Raw genomic sequence first — 14,879 nt, forward strand, 5'->3', positions numbered from 1 at the left:
TCTCCGTACCTGCACATAGCTTTGGAGGTATCGAGTGAAGAATTTTGGTTTCGGCGCCATAGCCTAGGTAGCGACATCCGTGATGCGCGGCAGCCTCAGCGAAGCGACGCTACAAATGGATGCCATCCATGATCGCTCCATCGCTACCAATCTTACAACCCGCGGCGCAGCATCCGCACCGCGGCCGCGGCCTCATCACTTCAGAAAGGGGGCCTGCCAAGGCAAAAGCAAATGTCATGCTGCAGAAGCTCGTTTATGTGCATTTTAGGGCCATTCCCAGGGCATGACAGGGCTAGAACAAAACGGCCATGTATGTGCAAGTTACTGTAGGGAGGCAGGTTGGGGGGCAAGATCTCGAGAGAGAAAAACTCCCCCCTCCATTATTAGGTTTGGCGGTAGGATGTGAGAGCCTTGGGTGTGGCCTTGGGGGCCTTGCCATTGGCAGAGCGGCGCTGCAGTGTGGCGCTGGCATCTAGCCAGCCTTTAATTGATGTCTGGCGCCGGCTATAGCGCAAGTCCACCGGCTGGGTTTCTCCTTCGACGCCTCGCCTTTCTGGGCTCCCCAAACAAGGCCCGTTTAATCTGGCGTGGGCTGAACGCCCGGCGGCGAGGTAGGCAGGACTTAGCGGGTACTTGAGCGTGGCCAGTGGCTGCGGCTGGCGGCCAGGTACTCCCAGCGCATCGTTCAGGTACTGAATACCCCAGGCGCGGCAGGGCCAATGTACCGACAGAGGTACGGAGTACCTGTCTCTGCCGACCGTGGGCGGGATGTGGATTCGATTCATCTTCTTTCTTGAATCTTCACTCTCACTTCCTCCTCACATTCGCCAGCTCGCTCTCCTTTGACGGCTCCCCGAACAAGCCTCAGCGCTGCTCTACACCTGCAGACTCGCCTGCGACGACCAGCCGTGACACTGCCGCCACCTGCTGGCGCGCTCTCCCCCCTCCCACCCCCGGAACCAGAGCCATGGTCATCAAGGAATTTCTCGACTCAGACCGAGTCAACTTTCTCATCTGGAGGTTCGTTGAAGCCCGTTGCTTTTGCCAGCCTTGTGCCCTTTGGCCGCCTGCCACCCTCCAAGGCATCTACCGACGCCCAATCCTCTTTCGCCGAGCCTTTAATCTCTCCCCAGACGTTTTTTCGGCCCCGAGAGGCCTTGTTGGCGCTCACGCCTTTTGCTGACCCTTTTTTGCGCAGGTATTTGCTTGAAGGCAGTACGTGGAACCGCGCAGCACCGCAACTTTTGTCCCTGTCGTTTCTCGCAGGCCCGCGTCAAACTTGGAGTGTGACTAACCGTGGACCATTGTTTTTTTGCCTCTAGATTACAGAGAAACCGCTGCCAAATTTCAGAAAGAATGGCACGTCAAAGAGCCGCAGCGAGACTTTGACTTTGCGCGCCATGTCAAGGGCCGTGCTCTAGTCTCTGTTGTCAACAGCGGCCTCATCTACTATGCGCTCGAAAGAGAGCACGCACGCCATCAGGTACGCCGGAAAATTACTGTTTGCTGGATTCACTTTTTCTTCTTCTCTTCTTGCTTGTTCCCTCTTTTTTTTTTAAGCTCGCGATTGGGGTCTAGGCTGCCTGTGCGCCAATCGCGGTTCGCTTTTCCCTTTTTTTCCCCTTTGGCTGACGATCCGATTCGGCAGCAGATGCCTGAGGATGCCACCGCACAAGCCGAGGTGCTGCGCAACGGCATCTTTGGACCGCTAGAAGTGCAGCCGCCAGCAAAGACAGAGGAAGAGGAGGACGACGAAGACGTGGATGCACCAGGAGAAGATGAGGTAGAGCTTTCGCGAAAACGGAATCAGAACTCTCTGCCCAATGGGTCGGCCTCCAAGCGCCCACGGCTCAGCAACGGCTGCGAAAGCAAATCCGATGCAGCCACCGTCAGCACCCCCATGGCCATGGAAGTGGACCAGCAGGAGAATCACCAACAGCACGATGACGACCAGAGCCTGCAAGATAATCACGCCTACCCTTCTCCGCTAGAAGGAGAACAGGTACCCCTTCCAATTGTCCGGACAGAGGGCCCCGAGCAAGGCACGCAGGTCGACAAAGTCGAGCAACTATTCCCTAAAACCACGTTCATCCGCCTCATGGACACCAACTGCGCCACCGAAACAGCGCCATCTCCCTCCCCAGCTGGCACTGAAAATGCTCCCATTCTGCTGCAGTGCGAGTGGAACCCTAGAGACCCATCAATATTGGCGGCTGCTGGAACCGATGCGCTAGCCCGCGTTTGGACCATTTCGCGTGCCACGGCAACTGAGCATGGCGAGCATCACGTGTCGCCCCACGCCCATGCCTTGTTGGATCCCGACGCTCCCAAGACAACGACAGTTACGGCGCTGGCCTGGACATCAGATGGCACGGCAATTGCCGTGGCTAGCGACTGCGGAGGGTCCCGCGCTGCCATCCATGTGTGGTCCGCCGGCGGCGAGCTGCTACAGTCCATGGACGTGGCAGAGCCGCCCATCGTCAAGCTCCTGTGGAATCCCAGCAACTCGGCGCTCCTTGCTATTTCCCCAGAGAACAAAGTCGGTACATCAATAACAGTGCACTCGGCAACCTCGAACAAGTCCTTCAGATACGGTCTATCGGGCCACAGCCTCGATACGGGACTGGATGCGGCATGGACCGGCGACTCTGAGTTTTTGATTTGCGGCGGGGGCGTCTTTGAGTGTCTAAGTGTGGGAGAGACATCAATACAAAGGGCCCGGAAATTTGAGACGAAAGAGGATGATCATTTTGCTCAGGTTTTATTCGACCCGCTATCTCAGCTGGTGGCCACTTCCAGCGATAAGGGTGTTTTGGATGTAAGTTTGAGGGTGAAAAGAAAAAAACCTGGCATACCAAGGTCGTCTGGAAACTGGAGACTAATCATCATGTTTTACGTAGCTATGGGACGAGTCCGGCGCCCGCCGATCTATATCAGCACACCAGGGGTCGATCACAACAATGGCCTGGCAGCCCCTGTCGCCAAATCAGACCAGTGCAGACGAAGAACGATTAATCGCTACCGGAGGAGAAGACGGTGCCATTTTGATTTGGAACGCCAGAAAACCTGAGAGCAAAGCAAAATGCTTTTTCACAATGGAGTTGCCTGTTGTGCGACTCGCGTTCACACCTGACGGAGCTTTCATCGCAGGAGCCACATCAAGAAGTGTCTTGATATGGAAAGTCGACAGCCATTCCGTACCTCGGGCCGTCTGGAGGCCATCCAGAGATGAATTTGAGAACCTTAAGAGCAACCAAGATTCCGAAGAAGAGGATGAACACTGTCTTTGTTGGGATATCAGCGGCCAGAAACTTGCTTATGGTGCAAATAGTCGAGTAAGTGTGCTCTATAATAAATATTGAGAGGGGGGAGGAGTGAAAGAAAGGAACTTCAATGGATGGAACGTTTCAAACTGACAATTTCTTAGCTCGCTATCATTAGCTTTAGTGGATAGAATCCACGTTTACAAATGAGAAGAAGACACGGATATATTACGGCAAACGGATGAATTTACGGCGATGGGGATCGGTCGGCTGGCTCTTTGAAAGCTTTCGAGGACGATACGACAGCGTGAGGACGAAACAAAAAAAAAATCTTTAGAAAGCCACAGCATCGGCGAGTGGCACGATATCATACTATGACTGCTGCATGACGAAACTCACGTCAGCGGCAGTGTTCTTTTCTTTTTGATTTCCTTAACATCTTTCTTTCATTCTCTTTGAACAAAAGATGGCCATTTGGATTCGTGGGAGGTGATGTGCCGCGAAACCAATCTTTTAGGGCTCGATGCCCCTGTGCATCAGTCCCTTTTGTATACCAGCATTCCCCGTTGGGCTCTCTTTTTGGTCATAACCACATATATCTGGACAGCAAGGGGAAACTGGACCAAACTATGCTAATCACATCTTGACTACGCGGATACACTCGAATGAACGACAGGGATAAAACGGACGTATGGAGTACGAGTGGTGTTATTCTGATTATCTATTTTTTTAGGTCTCTTTTTTGTTTTTGCTTTGCTTTTTATAGTCTTCGGGCCGCCGGTAACAAGAGAGAAGGGGGGTAGGGAGAGAAGAGAGAAGGAGAAAGAAGGAAAGCTAGCAAAGGCATTTCGGTTTGTGTCTTAACATGTTTGAACAGATCAAGGAGGTAGTGAAGCTGCGTCTTGTACATTAAAATTTGCAGGGTACTTACTACCTATCAATCTAAGGACAAAGCTCCTGTTATTAATAAGTTTCGGCTTACTTCTGGGGTGAGCAGTGAACGTGCCCAGTCTATATTTAGCGAAACGCACAGAGCGTCTGCGTATCTTATAATTGGCCTGTGTTTATGAATAATTGCCGTGTACCGTCTCTACGGTTTATATAAGTACGAGAGTACGGTGACGCCACGAAGTACGTACAAGGTAAGATATTGAAGCCGAGGCGGGGTCAGTGTCAAAGGATGACCTAAGGAAGGATCGTGCCTAGAAATTCACCCGCCATTTTCATCTTCATTACTTTCGACCACCTCTCATCAACTGCATCTACGCCAGGCTGCACGCGCGACGGGCAAACCGTTTTAATATTGGAGCCAAAGACAACTAGTGAGCGATCAATACTAAAAGCATCAAAAAGGACTGGCATATATCACTCCAGGCCAACAAAAAAAAAAAAAAAAAAAAGGTACCATCAAAATGGCTGGCCTGCCGCCCAACTACAACTTCACCAATCAATACGACCCGCAGCTTCAGGCTTCAATATCGCAGATGCAGCAGCATCAACAGCAACAGTTGCAGCAGCAGCAGCAGCAGCAACTTCAGCAGCCGCAATTCCAACACCAGCATATTCAGCTGCAACATATCCAGCAGCAGCAACTTCAGCAGCAGCAGACGTACCAGCAGCAACAGCGCCAGCTGATACAGCAGCTACATCAAGAGGCGAGAGATAGGCGCGAGAGGATTCGCAGCAGGCCCTTTCCAACCAACGTGACTCAATCTGTGCGTGACCGCCAGGCTCGCGGCAAGGACGTCTACAGGGGCAGCGAGGACGAGAAGACGGACGATGAAGGGGATGAGGAGGAGGATGAGGAAGAAGAAGAAGAGCAGCGACAGCAACACCGGAGGAGACAATCCATGTCGAGAAAAGGGTGCGTGCTTTGATTTATTTATTTTTTTTCTTTGATTTTTTTTTATTCTTTTTCTCTTTTCTTTCTTTTCTTTCTTTTTCTTTCTTTTTTTTTTCCAGCACATATTTCGACGTCTCCTTCCTTACGTTTTGATTTTGAGCTTTGCTGTATGTTTACTCTGCGTTAGCGATCGTGATAATCTCGACGACGTCCTTCTTGATGATCTTGATGATGGCGATGACGAAGACACCGACAATGAAGCTGATATCCTGCGCAGTTGCAGAGCAGAGGATTTTGAGACTCGCCAGCGGAGGGCGTTTGCCGCATCAGTGTTGGATCGTCCGGAGCAGCTGATGATGTATGCCCAGAGCACAAACGACGTGAGTTGACACACAAAAGACAGACGACTCCCAAGTCTTTTTTCTTTTCTCCAAGTCATGTACTGACAGGTGAGAGGGGGAGAAACAGAGCATTGCTGGTCAGCGACATCGCTTCATGACCATACTCTGTGGCTACGATGGGGATGAGGACTGGTCCAACGTTGGGCACCATCGGGCGTCGACCAGGGCGGCGCAGGAGAGGAAGGCGAATATGCGAAAGACTATGAACATTGACCGAAGAACAGCCTAATTAAAAGAGCAAAATTGCTTTTGAGGGAATCTTTTTATGGGTATTTCCCCTCCCTTTCTTTTTTATTCAAGCTTTCTCTCTTAGCAGACCATGGCACACTTTTCGAAGATTTTATTTTTACGACCGTCATGATGAACGTTTACTTTATTTATATCGGCAGGTTGAAATGAGATATATGCATTGCCATCAACTCGAAACACGTGAAAGTACTATGAAGCAAAATCTTATAAACAACCAGCTTAAAAATCCAGACCCTGCAGCGATGGGTATGTGTGTGAGAGCGTGTAAGTGCAAGTGCAAGTGTAAGCGTGAGTGAGTGAGTGAGTGTGCATCTATCAATATTATGTATCCCCTCCAAACAAAGCCATATTTTCCCTCCTCTTTCATAACTCATCAGTAAAATATTCAATATTCCCATAACGCCGCGAGTATGTGCAAATGTTTCCAAGTATGTAAGCAAATCCCCCTTTTTTCCAAGACCCAAAAGAGGGAGTGTTATCCCAAGCGATTTCCAATTCTTCTTTCGGAAGGCAACACATACATGATTTACTTCCCTCCCGACAAAACAAACAGACAAACATGAAATGTAAAACAGCCGTTGAAGAGGGTTTCCTCTTATGCATACCGCGCCATTCTTGGCCTCCACTGCGGCTCCTGAATGGGTGGCTGTCCATATCCAGGCGGCGGCTGCTGCTGATACGCCGGCGGCGGCGGGTTATACTGTGTCTCGGTCATATTGTAATCCTGTGGCCCAGGAGCTCGGTTCTGATTACCTCCCCACTGAGGCCATCCGCCACCAACGGGGGGCGAGGAGGTCTTGGGCACTATTCCGCGACGTCGCCGCACCCGGCGCCAGCAGCTGAGAATGATGCTTACTATGATGACGATGACCAAGATGCCGACCACGACCGCAATAGGAATGACAATCTCCTTGTGGCCGGTGATCCATTGCTGGATCTCTTTCGACGTGGAGCTGCCGGTGCATGTTCCGTTAGAACAGTGTCCACCGGCGCCGCACGGAGTCCCGTCAATAAAGTTCTGACCATACAAGAGACACTGGCGTTGTCCAAAGGCAAGTTCTCCGGAAGTGCAGGAAACCGTACAGCTATTCTGAGTATCAGGGCATGCAGTTGTTGAGCTGTTGTCGGCCGAGGTGCCAACGGCGACCTGGCATTGCCTATCACGAGACGTACACTGCCCTGAAGCACATGCGAGGCCATTGCCGCTCCCGCATGATTCGCCATCTGCCTTGTGCTGGTCGTCAGGGCACTTGGCCGCGTTACCAGGGCACGTCTCCTGGATATCACACTCTCCGGTGCTAGGTCGGCACACTGTTGAAGAGGAAGCAAACTGGCACTTGCTGGTGCAACAATCTTCGTTGGATGGGTCACACACGGAGTTGCTTGTGAACTTGCAAGTCTTTGCGTCGCAGCACGTATTATTTTGACAACCTTGCTCACCGCCGCAGTCGCATTCTTCGCCTTCCTCGACGATGCCGTTACCACACTGGCTGCCAGTGACGGTTGGGATATTCTTGTTGTCGGTCAAGCAGCTTGATGCAGCTGCAGCTTTGAGACTGGAGCAGATATTGCCAATGCTGCACGGAGAAAACTGGGTGATACCCACGCCGGTTGAAGGATTCATGATGAATTTGCCATCGGCATCGCAAGTCTTGGCGCTGAGCGGGCAGCAAGATTGTGAAGAGGGATCAACAGGACAAGTAGAGCTCGTGCAGTCATGGACAGCTCCGAAAGTGTGTCCCGATTCGTGGGCAAATACCTGCCACTCTGTCGTCGTCCTCACTACGACGTTGGTGCCGGCGACAGTCTCGTTATGACCTTGCCCATCGGAGCTGGTGCCTGATCCCTGACGACAGACTTGGCTTCTCCAGGCCAGCCCGACGGCGGCATCCGTAGGACAGGTGCTGAACAGAGACCAATAAGCATTATTATCGAGAGATCGACCGCGCCAGGCAGAAAAGAGGTTTAATCGATCGCTAATGGTAGTGTTGGACTGGCAGTCGACGTTCCAAGGTGTAGCTGCCTGGGGAGCTCCTGGGCATCCACGGTCGAGAACAGTCAGGTTTCTTATACCCAGAGAGATTTTGAAAGAACTCTCATAGACCTGGGAAGCTTGGTTTACAACCCCGATGATATTCTTCCTCAGATCCTCAGAGGAGTTGAAGCCGTTCCAGTATGTGCAATCAGTAGCAATGCCAACTAACGCAACCTTCTTGGTGGTTGGACAGCCAGCTGTGCTTCCAATGCTCGCAATCAAATCCTGACCACTTCCCCCCGAACCTCCGTCGATGGATTGGCGACCAAATAAGCTTCTTGCGTCTATTCCTCGGAGCCCAGTGGATCGCTTTAGCTCTGCATTATCAAACTGGCTGTTAAAGTTCAAAGAGTCTGAGATGCATTGTGACGGGCTCGAGACATCGCGCTTGAGCTCTCCACGGCCGAGAAAGTCTTGAACGTCGGAATCGCGCCATACGACCATGATTTCATCCGGGTCTCGTTCTTTCCAGTCCTCAAACGCAGGATCGTTCTCAAGTTTGAGATTGTTGTACTTGGTGCCGGTATGGATGTGATGATTATCACCATCAGCTCGAAATGCGCCGTCAAAGACTGGGTGCTTGCCGTCGCGGTGTATCGTTATCCTTGCCCATCCAGCCAGGGACCAGCCATTTTCACCAGGGCGCTCAACGTAGGCGTCACCCCGATACACCTTGTGCTCGGAACGCTGTACTTTCTCTCTTGATTTGACGTTTCCCTGGGAGTCGAGATAGGTCACCTCAAAATCATCGTGGAGGACGTCGTGGTTGGGGTGAAGAGACAGCCGGATTCGCTCTTCTCCATCGTGGAGGGAGAAGGTAAGATCGAACTCGGAATGTGAGTGCACTCGGCCGGCAGGCGTGTGAATCTTGATATCGTCAATGACGGAGACGTAACTAAGTGGACTCCTCTTCAACGAATGCGCTACAGCGAGATTCAAAAGAAACTCTGATATCAGCGAATGGGGACTGGCTTTGGCAGTGGAGGAGTGAGAATAATACCGATCACGGTCTGGGCTAACAAGGCTGTGCTAGCAAAAGCGGCCACAAGAGACCGCAGCGCAACCATGGCAGCGGGGGTGGATATCTAGGAATCTATATAAACGGCCGACTAGAGAAAGGCGACACGCAGAATAGACGCAGAGAAAAGACGATTATCCCAACAAACAGGCCATCCAGACGCAGGCGACGAGGTAGCAGGCTTTCGGCTCCTTCTTAAGTAAGACAATGACAAGCCAAGAAACGATTGCGTTTGTCCGCGTGGCGCAGAGGGCTTGGAATAGCGACAGAACGGAGGAGAAGAGGCGATCAACACCAAGAGAAGGGAAAAGAGGCCCCCGAAGAGGTGGGGACGAGCGCGCGCCGCGGACGGAGTGCCGGAGGAAATGAGAGGGAGAAACGAAGCAGCAAGACGATAGGGAGGAGGAGGAGAGAATGCGAGTGAGAGAGAGAAAAAGTGTGTGCACCAGTCAGGCGGTACTTGGGACGATGAGGCTCAGATGGTTGTCTGGCGTCGGTACATGCTTCATAGCGCCTGGGCGACAGGCCTGGACGGGCGGGACAACAGCGCTGTCAACAAGGCCTGCTGCTCCCGTAGCTGCGGCATAGGCAGTTTAGCCAGCTCGGGGAGCTGTCGGGCCCACTGCGCCTCCACTACGCAGCCCATTAAGCTCGTAAACTCAGTGGGTACGGAAGCGCTAGAAGGGCGCTGTAGCAGACATGGCGACAAGTAGCAGGGGGGGCGATGACAGCGCGGCTGCTTGGCATGGGGCTGGGACGGATGCATTTTCTGGGAGGGACGATTTCAGGTCTGTTTCGAGACGGATGGGTGGATGAGGGAATCGAGGTGGCTATGCAGGGTGCAGCGCAGATTCTGTGGCATCGGGAAGGATTTAATTCTAATTCCGCAGCGCAGTTCTTTTTTGTGTATTCAATTATTCGCGTATTTTGAGGGCGTTTTGTCGGCTTACGTTTGAGGTACCAAGCCAGCAAAGAAATACATGTAACTTTTTGTCTTTAACCTCAACTTTTTGTTATGCATATTCCCTGAAACGTCGCCGAGAAGCGAGGGGCAAGGTAGCCCTGCTTACCTGTAATAACCTGAAGCTATGTCACTGCGCGTCTCTTTTTTCTTCTTCTTCAGCTTGCTGACCCCGGCAGCAGTAGATCCCGGTCTGTACGCAATTTAGGTGTTTCGCATCAGACGACGTTGATGTCTTGGCCGAGACATTTGGCTGCATGCCATCTAAGAATTTTTTGTTCGATGCATACCTGACGTACATAATACCCCATCCCTCGAATCGCAAAATCGCCGTCAATCGATTTTTTTTTTCTTATCGTTTTCTTATGAAGAACAAGACCGTACTGTAAAAATGTCATCATGAAACCCCCCTCCCCAAATCTCACCAGCTGAGCTGAGCCACTCTCTGCCAAGAATCTACCCCAAATATAACACGCTTTTTTTTCCACCGCACATCATCCATGACCCTCCCCATATCAATTTCGACCCCGGAGCAGCATTCTCGTATAACAAGCCAAAGGTCACATGTTGTACCTACATATATGCCATGGCCCTGCAGAAGTGACTGCATCGCGCATGTCTGTTATCGCTACTCACCCTTTTTTGCAGGAGAAAAGAGAAGAAAAAGTTGGACATTCGTTTCAGCATGTAGAAACAAGACCGCGCGGTTAGAACTTCACAGGCAAAGGCCCAGCCAATGGCACATGTTCGATGACGACCATGGCTGAGTCTCTGTCTTGGCGACTTAGCACCTGATTATTATTAGGGAGATTCGCTCATCTCTCTCTCTTTTAATTTTCTCATGCTCACAAGCTCGAATGAATTATATGGGACGTTGAATTGCTCCGTTCCATTGTCGTTACTCAGCATTCAAGTCCCTACCTAGGTAGGTGTACACCATCTTCGGCTTCATCGGCGTGGGCCAATCCAGGCTGTGCAAGCATTTCCAGGCTTGGCTCGCCTCCATATCTCCAAAATCAGTGGCGCCGTACTGAATAGTACAAAAGCATCATCAAGCGCAATACTAACGTGCGCCCTTACAGATCCGGGGAGGCGCCCCCTATTCCACGTTCATCGTATTTTGCCCCATTAAATTCAGGCTATCGCTGCTTGTTAGATCCGAGGTAGGCTAAGATATCTAAGAGGTAAAATGAAGGTTAACTCGCAATCACATACCCATAACGAACTTTATATCATAAGTTACCCACAAGTATTTTGCCAAGCAATACGCGCGTCTTCTGTTGATTCCTCAACATATACAAGCCTCGTCGAACACTTGCTCCTCTTTGTCAGCACAGCGTAAGACTCATGCTAGTTGAGTTTCATATTAGTCGAGTATTACAGGAGTCAATCTTTGCTCAACGAAAAAAATTTTATTGGATTCATCGTCTTAGATATCAAGTGCTATCCCAATCGGTATATCCGCATACAAAAAAAAAAAAAAAAGGAAAAATAAGTGTTCTCCCCTGAATTACCCTAGTTTTTAACATCAAAACGGACTTTGCGTGCGTTGATGGCCGCCGTTCTTACTACCGACCTAATTGTACTACCAAATGAAAAGCTAGATGCGAAACAAAAACTCGCTCTGACTCCCAGATATTGTTTTTTTTTTTTTTTTTGATTATTTATTTTCCCCTTGCTGCGTGAACAGTCGCAATGATCTTGTCCACAACTGAGGGGTCAGACAGCTAAACAAAGAACACAATGGTCAGTTATACTAGGCTTTGACTGATAATTTCAGGGGGGCATAAAACGTACTGTTGAGACATCACCAAGCTGATCCTCCTCGCCTGCCAAGACCTTCCTTAGAATGCGGCGCATGATCTTACCACTTCGCGTCTTGGGGAGATCTCCAATGATGTAGACGGCCTTGGGAGCGGCAAAGGGGCCAATGCTCTTTCGGACTTGCAGGACAAGCTCCTTGCGGAGAGCGTCTGAGGCCTCGTTACCGTCCTTGATGGCGACGAAGGCGTTGACGGCCTGGCCGGTAAGCTCGTCGGAAACACCAACGACAGCTGCCTCAGCAACGGCGTGGTGCTCAATCAGAGCAGCCTCAATCTCGGCGGTAGAGAGACGGTGACCGCTGACGTTGACGACATCGTCGACACGACCTCGGATCCAGTAGAAGCCCTCGTGGTCACGGGCAGCACCATCACCAGTGAACTATATATCAAATCGTCAGTTTTTTAGTTTTTTTTACCCTTTCCCTCTCGTTTCTCTCGGGGTAGTCTTACGTAGTAGCCCTTGTAGACGTGCAGGTAGGTATCCAGGTATCGCTTGTGGCTGCCGTAGACAGTACGAGCAATGCTGGGCCATGACTGCTTGAAGGCGAGCACACCCTCGACGTTGTTTCCGTGAAGCTCTTCTCCAGAGACAGGGTCAATGATGGAAGGCTCAATACCGAAGAAGGGCAATGAAGCGCTGCCAGGCTTCATGGGGGTAACACCGGCAAGGGGAGTGATGACGTTGGAGCCAGTTTCGGTCTGCCAGTAGGTCTATAGATTTAATACGTCAGTAATCGCCCATATGCTGATATTGTTATCTCTTCAACTTACGTCAACGACGTGGGAGCTCTCCTTGCCAACAACCTCGTAGTACCACTTCCAAACCTCAGCGGCGATGGGCTCACCGACTGAGCCGAGAGTTCGCAGGTACTTGAAGTTGCCGCGGACGTGCTCGTCACCAGCGCGCTTGAGCAGTCTCAGGGCTGTGGGGGCAACGTAGAACTGAGTGATGTTGTGCTTCTCAATGATATCCCAGTATCTTGAGAAGTTGGGGTAGGCTGGTGTACCCTCAAAGACGACTGTTGAGACACCCAAGAGCAGGGGAGAATAGACGACATAGGTGTGGCCAGTGATCCAACCGACGTCACCACCGCAGAAGTAGCGATCGCCATCGTGAATGTCAAAGACGTACTTGCCGGTCAGTGCAGCGCCAAGCAGGTATCCGGCGGTGGTGTGCATAACACCCTTGGGCTTTCCGGTAGAACCAGATGTGTAGAGAAGGAAGAGGGGATCCTCCGAGTTCATGGGCTCGGGGGCAATGTAGCTGGGCCACTTCTCAACCTCCTCGTGCCACCACAGGTCACGGCCGGGGACCATGTTGATATCGGCGCCAGTGCGGCGGTAGACGAGAACGTTGCTGACATCGGGGCACTGCTTCAGGGCATCGTCGACAATCTTCTTTGTGCCAATGAACTTGCCGCCTCGCTTACCCTCGTCGGAGGTAATGACGAATCGGGACTTGGCATCAATGACACGGTCGCGGAGAGCGTCGGCAGAGAAGCCGGCGAAGACGACGGAGTGGACGGCGCCGATACGGACACATGCCAGGATAGCAACAACAGCTTCGGGGATCATGGGCATGTAGATGGCGACGGTATCACCCTTCTTGATGCCGGCCTGCTTGAGGACCCAAGCAACCTTGGAGACATCGCGAAGAAGCTCACCGTAGGTCACGTTGCGACCATCGTCGACCTCGTCAGCCTCATAAATGATGGCAACGCGGTTGGGATCCTTGTAAGCATGGCGATCAACGGCGTTGTAGCAAGCGTTCAGCTGGCCCTCGACGAACCACTTGACATCACCGTCAGCGAGGCTGCCGGCGGAGACAGTCTCAAAGTCGCGGGTCCAGGACAGCAGCTCGCGAGCTGTTCGGCCCCAGAACTTGTTGGGCTCGGTGATGGACTCCTTGTAGAGCTTCTGGTACTCCTCTAGGCCTGTGCAATTTCAAATGTGGTCAGCACTCAAGGCCTGCATATCCTAAAATCGCGTACCTGCGCCGGCCGGCCGGACAGGCGGAAAAAACGCCGTTGATTTGACGCAATTCCGGACGTCCGGGCCAGGTCGTGGCATGTGCGCCGACACCGGTGCAGATACTGCTCTTTGAGGTGATTTTGGGAAAATGATGCACTTACTGCCAATGTGGGGTTTGCTAGGGTGCTCTGCCGAACGGGTGAAGAAGAAAAAACATGTCAGCAAGATCTCACTCAAAAGCAGCTAAGAGCTGACTGTCTATCGGAGATTTCGAGGGGCTACTAGCGGGTGGCAACGTACTTGCGAACATCTTCTGAGGAGGCTCTGTTGCGCGCATAAGTCAGTCTCAGCTTCCAACAAAAAAGGACAAGCTGCGGAAGGTGTTCTTACGGAAGGTCTCGATCTCGTGGGCCTCCACGACCACTCCCTGGTTGTCGGCCATGGCTGAAGATATTGGTGGTTTTGCGGCTGCTGCGCGTGTTTGTGTGTGGAAAAGGTGTAGAAAAGGTCTTGGAGGGGTCGAGCGGCAATGCGCGCTGCAGAAATCCGGCGGAGTGCGGGGTAGCTGCGAAGTCCCAGTACTTGGTGCTACGTTGCGGCTTGTGGAGGGTCTGCCGCGCCGCAAAAGCCTAGAGGGCGAGGATGTTGCGAATGCGCTGCGAAGCTTCAGACAAGCAGCAGCGGTCGCTGGACAAAGACGTTGTCCCTTTCCGAGTCGCGACGGCTCGAGGAAGAGGGAGCAACTGGGGATGCTGCCAAGCAGAGACAAAGGCGTCGCAAAGAGAAGCAGATGAGATTCTCTATGTGTCTGGGGCTGGACTTGTCCAGAGGTGGTTGACGGCGATTAGGAATGTGAAGAAAAGATCAAGCAACAGAAAAAAGGGAGGAGAGAAAGACGGCGGAGGGCGGAGGGGGTTTAAATTGCTTTATACTCTCATAGGGCTCTGGACGATGATGCTACCACATCAAGGGATTTTGCCTTCTGGGGATAGTTGCCGACCTTGACGCTCGCTAGCCCGGCCTCCGTCTGTGATTCTTATGGAGCCCATGCCGTTGTAGTAGGTATGGAGCGTCAATCTTAGTTTCGTGGCTCCGTCCGTATTTGTACGAGCGTGTACACGATGCTGGGACCACAATTCTCCATTTCCCGCGCTTCGCAGGCTTACGATACTTTGCCTGTTGCTGCAGAACAAGTACTGTATGTTGCAGTGGATCACGATGAGAGGTAGTAGATATTACAGTCTACTTGGTAATTTCCTAGCAAATGCCACCTACGTGATTTGCCAGCGTTGAGCAGCGGTTTATACCAAGTAAT

The 14,879-nt window shown here is 51.8% G+C and overlaps 5 protein-coding genes across 5 annotated transcripts; 2 read left to right on the plus strand and 3 right to left on the minus strand.

Annotated features, from left to right (window-relative positions):
• The first annotated feature begins 222 nt into the window (after positions 1-222).
• Positions 223-4,241, plus strand: TrAFT101_002002 (uncharacterized protein). Its single transcript, XM_066126485.1, has 6 exons — positions 223-1,020; positions 1,199-1,215; positions 1,323-1,483; positions 1,649-2,818; positions 2,901-3,335; positions 3,428-4,241. The coding sequence occupies exons 1-6, from the start codon at positions 968-970 to the stop codon at positions 3,452-3,454; spliced, it is 1,863 nt and encodes a 620-aa protein (XP_065982588.1). The 5' UTR covers positions 223-967; the 3' UTR covers positions 3,455-4,241.
• A 264-nt stretch (positions 4,242-4,505) lies between these two features.
• On the plus strand, positions 4,506-5,971 carry TrAFT101_002003 (uncharacterized protein). Its single transcript, XM_066126486.1, has 3 exons — positions 4,506-5,127; positions 5,294-5,486; positions 5,575-5,971. Exons 1-3 carry the CDS (start codon positions 4,676-4,678, stop codon positions 5,734-5,736), a joined length of 807 nt encoding a protein of 268 aa, XP_065982589.1. The 5' UTR covers positions 4,506-4,675; the 3' UTR covers positions 5,737-5,971.
• A 380-nt stretch (positions 5,972-6,351) lies between these two features.
• On the minus strand, positions 6,352-8,858 carry TrAFT101_002004 (uncharacterized protein; the record flags this gene model as incomplete). The annotated part of the gene is made up of 2 exons (XM_024899559.1): positions 6,352-8,714; positions 8,792-8,858. 2 exons carry the CDS (start codon positions 8,856-8,858, stop codon positions 6,352-6,354), a joined length of 2,430 nt encoding a protein of 809 aa, XP_024763124.1.
• A 456-nt stretch (positions 8,859-9,314) lies between these two features.
• Positions 9,315-9,742, minus strand: TrAFT101_002005 (uncharacterized protein; the record flags this gene model as incomplete). Its single annotated transcript, XM_066126487.1, has 1 exon — positions 9,315-9,742. Exon 1 carries the CDS (start codon positions 9,573-9,575, stop codon positions 9,315-9,317), a length of 261 nt encoding a protein of 86 aa, XP_065982590.1. The 5' UTR covers positions 9,576-9,742.
• A 1,422-nt stretch (positions 9,743-11,164) lies between these two features.
• ACU5 (Acetyl-coenzyme A synthetase) lies at positions 11,165-14,524 on the minus strand. The gene is made up of 7 exons (XM_024899595.2): positions 13,955-14,524; positions 13,865-13,888; positions 13,726-13,752; positions 12,365-13,527; positions 12,044-12,304; positions 11,568-11,972; positions 11,165-11,497 (listed from the first exon to the last, which is right to left on the minus strand). The coding sequence occupies exons 1-7, from the start codon at positions 14,004-14,006 to the stop codon at positions 11,435-11,437; spliced, it is 1,995 nt and encodes a 664-aa protein (XP_024763125.1). The 5' UTR covers positions 14,007-14,524; the 3' UTR covers positions 11,165-11,434.
• Positions 14,525-14,879: the final 355 nt, after the last annotated feature.

This window comes from Trichoderma asperellum, chromosome 1 (genome assembly GCF_020647865.1).
Source record: "Trichoderma asperellum chromosome 1, complete sequence".
Taxonomy (NCBI): Eukaryota; Fungi; Ascomycota; class Sordariomycetes; order Hypocreales; family Hypocreaceae; genus Trichoderma; species Trichoderma asperellum.

Excerpts from the sequence above, each read along its gene's own strand:
- ACU5 (XM_024899595.2), bottom strand. The coding sequence starts at position 14,006 with ATGGCCGACAACCAGGGAGTGGTCGTGGAGGCCCACGAGATCGAGACC. Across the intron at positions 13,889-13,954 it reads CCACGAGATCGAGACCTTCC|AGCCTCCTCAGAAGATGTTC; the intron begins GTAAGAACACCT and ends TGCGCGCAACAG. Across the intron at positions 13,528-13,725 it reads TAGCAAACCCCACATTGGCA|GCCTAGAGGAGTACCAGAAG; the intron begins GTAAGTGCATCA and ends GAAATTGCACAG.
- TrAFT101_002003 (XM_066126486.1), top strand. The coding sequence starts at position 4,676 with ATGGCTGGCCTGCCGCCCAACTACAACTTCACCAATCAATACGACCCG. Across the intron at positions 5,128-5,293 it reads CAATCCATGTCGAGAAAAGG|CGATCGTGATAATCTCGACG; the intron begins GTGCGTGCTTTG and ends ACTCTGCGTTAG. Across the intron at positions 5,487-5,574 it reads ATGCCCAGAGCACAAACGAC|AGCATTGCTGGTCAGCGACA; the intron begins GTGAGTTGACAC and ends GGGGAGAAACAG.
- TrAFT101_002002 (XM_066126485.1), top strand. The coding sequence starts at position 968 with ATGGTCATCAAGGAATTTCTCGACTCAGACCGAGTCAACTTTCTCATC. Across the intron at positions 1,484-1,648 it reads GAGAGCACGCACGCCATCAG|CAGATGCCTGAGGATGCCAC; the intron begins GTACGCCGGAAA and ends CCGATTCGGCAG. Across the intron at positions 2,819-2,900 it reads GCGATAAGGGTGTTTTGGAT|CTATGGGACGAGTCCGGCGC; the intron begins GTAAGTTTGAGG and ends TGTTTTACGTAG.